The sequence below is a fragment of the Limulus polyphemus genome, unplaced genomic scaffold (genome assembly GCF_000517525.1).
Source record: "Limulus polyphemus unplaced genomic scaffold, Limulus_polyphemus-2.1.2 Scaffold1057, whole genome shotgun sequence".
Lineage (NCBI taxonomy): Eukaryota > Metazoa > Arthropoda > Merostomata > Xiphosura > Limulidae > Limulus > Limulus polyphemus.
The window spans coordinates 3772-10057 of record NW_013666667.1 but is presented as its reverse complement, the minus strand read 5'-3'; the positions used below and the strand labels follow the sequence as shown (position 1 = coordinate 10057).

The following is a 6286-nucleotide window of genomic DNA, read 5'->3' as shown; positions in this document are numbered from 1 at the left end:
AGTCCACTACAGCTATGATGTATTATATTTTACACACATAGTCCATCACAGCCATGATGTATTATATTTTACACACATAGTCCACTACAGCTATGATGCATTATATTTTACACACATAGTCCATTACAGCCATGATGTATTATATTTTACACACATAGTCCACTACAGATATGATGTATTATATTTTACACACATTGTCCATTACAGCCATGATTATATTTTACACACCCAAATTAAAAGGCCACACCAGGTTTTAATAACAAATACCTCATACATTATTATTTGATGAGCTTTTATGTGAAATTTAATAGTTTTTACAAATATCAAAATCAAAACATTATAGGTAAAAAATAATTATGATGCAATTTACACACTTTATAAAACTTTTCGCTCTATTGAATTACTATTCAAAACATAAAAATGGAGGTATTCATATTTTAAACTGTGGAAATATGATGGTAAATTGTTACAACAACCAACATTACTTTGAGTTAGTGATTTCTGGGTTAATTCTAAGAGATATCTTCCCATTTTAAGTGGTTGTTTATAACAAAATCTTCTAATACTCTTTTCTCTGAACATATTGACTGATATCAATACTCTTATGACACTGGTAACACGTCAAGAGATTCTCAATGAATCTTGACTTTTCCTGGCAACTCTAGTCTATTCTAGGTGCCCTCTTTTTTTGTATACAAGCCAGAAAAATAAAGTGGAGACATGACTGCAGATAGATAGAAATAGAGACAGATAATTGAGTGAAGCGAGTGGTAGTGACAGTAATATAAAGTGTGTGTGTTTTGTTATCGAAATTGCAAACGTATTGACTGTGGAAGTTCTGTGTATTGCAAAGTTTGGGCAGGGAAAGCCTGCAAGAATGGAATGAGTGAAAAAAGTTCCAGGTAATTTACGATTCTGTTTCGAGCTAGTGTGTGTTTTCGAGATTATGTTTCGCTGTGATTTATAGCGTGTATTATAAAAGTAGTTAAGTTTAGAAACGTACTGATTGTGGAACTCCTGTGTGCTAAAAGTTTGTATCGAGAAAGAATAAACTAGTTTAAATGAGGAAAGGATTTGTATTGCTGAAGTTTCTCGGAAAGAATTTCTATGGGAAATTAACAAACAAGCAGATACGCAACAATATTTTAAAGTTCCATTTTTTGAAATATGTATATTTAATTCAAACATGTAGGAAAGTTAACATTTAGAAAAAATAAAGTGTTTATCGGTATTTTATTTATTTTTGTCATGTTTATAACAGAATAATCTCAGTACAAACTCAATGATTACTTTCTTCAACATAAAAAATTATCAGACTGGAGGTTTGGGATCATTCACTTCCCCAAATTCAAAATAATATATGTGTTTAGAAAATCAAATCAATGGAAATCAATCATAGAAACACGTTCTATACATATTGAAATATTAATATCAATAAAATGGTTCTAATGAACTGTTAAATTTCTTTTGTTGTCACTTTATCATGTCAACACTAACACAAAATAATTCCCAATTACAGGTATCAAAAACACAACAAAGACAGATCTGTACACCTTAATCCTGTCTCTCGTGGTTCAACAACTACCACATTCAGTAGTAGTTACTGTTTGTTCCAAGTTATTCACAACAGAGTAGACAACAGTATGGTTTCTCTTAAGTATTTTTAATATATTGTTTGTTCCAAACTGTTTTCAATAAACCGAAAAACTGTAAGTTATCTCTCCCATATGTATTCCTTTATGATATTTCAATACACTATTTGTTCTAAGCTCTTTATTACATACTACACAACTGTAAGGTTTCATCCCAGTATGTATTCATTGTGATTTCTTAAGTCAAGAGTTACCTCAAAATAGTTTTCTAAACAAAATAACAACTGTAGTGTTGCTATCTAGTATATATATACTTTCTATAGTTGCTATGTAGTATATATATACTTTCTATAGTTGCTATCTAGTATATATATACTTTCTATAGTTGCTATCTAGTATATATACTTTCTATAGTTGCTATCTAGTATATATACTTTCTATAGTTGCTATCTAGTATATATACTTTCTATAGTTGCTATCTAGTATATAATATACTTTCTATAGTTGCTATCTAGTACATATACTTTCCATAGTTGCTATCTAGTATATATACTTTCTATAGTTGCTATCTAGTATATATATTTTTTATAGTTGCTATCTAGTACATATATACTTTCCATAGTTGCTATCTAGTATATATACTTTCTATAGTTGCTATCTAGTATATATACTTTTTATAGTTGCTATCTAGTACATATATACTTTCTATAGTTGCTATCTAGTATATATACTTTTTGTAGTTGCTATCTAGTACATATACTTTCACGATATTCGAAGGAACTACTTTATCTAAAGTCTTTTACACAAATTGCACAACTGTAAATTTCTCCCTAGTGTATAATTTGATGTTGTTTTAAGCAACGACTCCTACCAAACTCTTTTCCAGAATTTTTACAACATTAAGTTTTTTCTCCAGTGTGTATGTATATGTTTAATTTTCTGTTTTTTCCCAACTATTTTCCATACATTGTACATCGTAAGATTTCTCTACACTGTGTATTCTTTGATGTTGTTTTAAGTATCTATTTGCACCAAACTGTTTTCCACACATTGTACAACTGTAAGGTTTCTTCCCAGTGTGTATTCTTTCATGTACTTTTAAATCACTATTTGTTCCAAACTGTTTTCCACATACCATACAATTGTAAGGTTTCTCTCCAGTGTGTATTCTTTCATGTATTTTCAAATGACTTTTTGTTCCAAAGTGTTTTCCACACACTGTACAACTGTAAGGTTTGTCCCCAGTGTGAATTCTTTCATGTATTTTTAAATCACCCTTTGTACCAGACTGTTTTCCACACACTGTACAACTGTAAGGTTTCTCTCCAGTGTGTATTCTTTCATGCATTTTTAAATCACTTTTTTTTCCAAATTTTTTTCCACAATTTGTGCAACTGTAAGGTTTCTCCCCAGTGTGTATCCTTTGATGTTGTTTTAAGTTACCATTTCTATCAAAGTATTTTCCACACACTGTACAACTGTAAGGTCTCACCCCAGTGTGTATTCTTTCATGTATGTTTAATTCATCCTTTCTTCCAAACTGTTTTCCACACACTGTACAAATATAAGGTTTCTCCCCAGTGTGTATTCTTTCATGTATTTTTAAATGACCCTTTTTCCGAAACTGTTTTCCACACATTGTACAAGTGTAAGGTTTCTCCCCAGTGTGTATTCTTTCATGCTTTTTAAGATACTGTTTGTACTAAACTGTTTTCCACACACTGTACAACTGTAAGGTTTCTCCCCACTGTGTATTCTTTGATGTCTTTTTAAGATACTATTTGTACTGAGCTGTTTTCCACACACTGTACAGCTGCATGGTTTCTCCTCAGTGTGTATTCTTTGATGTATCTTCAATTGACCATTTGTTTCTAATTGTTTTCCACACACTGTACAACTGTAAAGTTTGACCCGAGTGTGTACTCTTTTATGTCTTTTTAATTTACCATTTGTTAAAAATGGTTTTCCACACACTGTACAACTGTAAGGTTTCTCCCCAGTGTGTATTTTTTGATGTGCTTTTAAAACACTACTTTTGCCAAAGTGTTTTCTACACACTGTACAACTGTAAGGTTTCTCCCCAGTGTGTATTCTTTGATGTTCTTTTAACTTACACCTAAAAGTAAATTGTTTAGCACACACTCCACAACTGTAAGGTTTCTTACCAGTGTGTGTTATTAGATGTTGTTTTAATTTACACCTAAATATAAATTGTTTAGCACAAACTACACAACTGTAAAGTTTCTTACCATTGTGTGTTATTTGACGTATTTTTAATTTAATATTTGTTCCAAACAGCTTTTCACAAACTGTACAACTGTAAAGTTTCTCTCCAGTGTTTATTCTTTGATGTGTTTGTAAGATAGTATTTGTACCAAAGTGTTTTCTACACACAGTACAATGATAAAGTTTCTCTCCAGAGTGTATCCTCTTTTGTTGTTTTAGGTTATCAAATGTTTTCCCACAACATTCAGGTATATTAGATTCTTTTTGGTTATTTCCACTTAACTTTGTTTCTCCACAAATGTTTTTGTTTGGGGATTTCATGTCTTCTGTAAAGTGATCTTCTTGTTTTGTAACATGATAACCTGGAAACTGACTCCCACAACAGATGTTCATACTGGTCTCTATATCTGAAATAGATACAAATGATGTCACAAGAACAGTTTATAATAAATATATCATACGGTATATTATTTGATGAATATTAAATATATATGATCAACAGAAATATCAATATGAAAATATTAAAGCTATAACTAATTATGATGTCCTTTTCATAGTTTCAAACTTTATTAAAACTTTTCTACCTAGATCAGAAAAGCACTGAAAACAAACTGTTTGTAACATACCACATTCAAGAGAATTTTTTAAAAAATAAAGTCTAAAATCACCTGTGGAAATATGATGGTACAGTGTCAAAATAACCAACATTACTTTCAGCCAGTACATTTCTGCATTAACTGTTAGAGATATTTCCTAACTTGAATTGGTTGATTATCATGAAATCTTCTACTTAACAAGTCAATTAACACTAATATACTTTATAGTTACTGTTCACAAGTTTTATATGTGTTAAATAAATATTTATAAATGCCATGATTTAGAAAAAAGTAAAATGTTTATTTATATAATATGTATCAAGTTTAGCTATCATTCTTGTGATTAGAATTTGCTTCATTACTGGCTTCAAAATCCTAAATTTAAATACTGGAGGTTTAGGATTATTCAATTCTCAGATTTGGTAGGGCTGGTAGTGTTCAGAGAATCACATATACAGAAATAAATGACAGCAGTACAATCTATGAACTGTTAAAACATTAATATATAGAAATGGGTACCAACCATTATTTACAAAGTTTATACATGAAAAACCAGGAAGATTACAAACCCTGGTCAGTTAGAAAGTTTCTTAATATTTCTTTTTATAGAAACAACTACTTCTCTCCACATTCATTTTCAGAGAAACTTAATCTTAAAATATTTTCAAATATTATGTTGTCTTTTTTTCTATCACTTTAAAGATTTTCACACAATGATTCCAAAGCAGAAGTAACAAAAAACACACCAAATACAGATCTGTAAACTTCAAGTTAATCCTATCTCACATGGTTCAATAACTCTTAAAAGATCACCAAGAATTCAACCAACTCTTCTGACCCTTTTCCTAGAGGTAGGTCAAAGTACATGTTACAAGTTTTTAGTGTTATTAACATTCAAAATATAATATATATACTTCATTATCATTGTATATGCAAAACATAATTAATCTAATCTTAATATTATGTAACTATTAAGTTCTTAATTTCATAAAGAAATAATTTTAAAAAAATCCTCTATCTCCTCTAGTATCAGAGCTTCAACACTTTTTTTCTCTGAGTCTTCCCTTTTTCCAGTTTATTTACCATTCCTCTGAGTGGTAAAGAATTTCACTTAAATTACATATTATAGAAGTTAAAAAGGCAGACTCTAACACTAAGAGCCTTAAATGATATTTGTTTACAGAATCATAACCCAGAAAATCAGATCCACTTGCCATATTCTCTTTCACAAATTGTCAATAGTTCTCTCTTGAATTTTATACAACATTATTTATAACCATTAGAAACCCAATGTTTTAATCTATCAAATTACATTATATTACATTGTTTTAGTACAAAGTATTATTTCTTTCTTTTTCAGTTTAAACGTTTCTCTCAAGGTATTTAGGTCAACAAGCTTTAAAGACTCTTGTCATAGCTAGAAAGCCAGATAAATTATGATAATTACAGAACAGTTTGCTTTGCATATGTTATTCTTCTGTATTCTTATGTGTATTATCAAAGTAAATAAAAATCATTTAGCATACTAGTTCCATTAGTATAAAAAAGTAGGTTTAAATTTACTCTACAACAAACAGCAAAAAACATAAGAGGTTATAGGTGAATTAGTTAAAAGCAACTAATATATAACAATTATAAACTTATTAGGTTAAATTAAATAAGATAAAGAAAATAATAATAATAAAAATTATTCATGAGGTGTGCTTAAAGCAGCTTGTAAGTTGTGTCATTCAATACAATAAAATAAGCTGTACATTCACCGAGTGATTTACAACTAGTTTGAAAGAATAAAATAGGTATAAATCTACCTTTACTGTTATGAGCTTGAAGCTACTTAAGATAAACAAACTGTAGTTTCCTGTTACAATGTAC

General features: G+C 29.6%; 1 protein-coding gene across 1 annotated transcript in view; it reads right to left on the bottom strand.

Annotated features, from left to right (window-relative positions):
- Nucleotides 1–3167: 3167 nt before the first annotated feature.
- LOC111086384 (gastrula zinc finger protein xLCGF3.1-like) overlaps nucleotides 3168–6286 on the bottom strand; it is a 5481-nt gene continuing 2362 nt past the window's right edge. The window contains exon 2 of the mRNA XM_022389005.1: nucleotides 3168–4225. Coding sequence (XP_022244713.1) covers nucleotides 3195–4225 — 1031 coding nt within the window. The 3' untranslated portion in view covers nucleotides 3168–3194. The remainder of the gene's footprint in view (nucleotides 4226–6286) is intronic.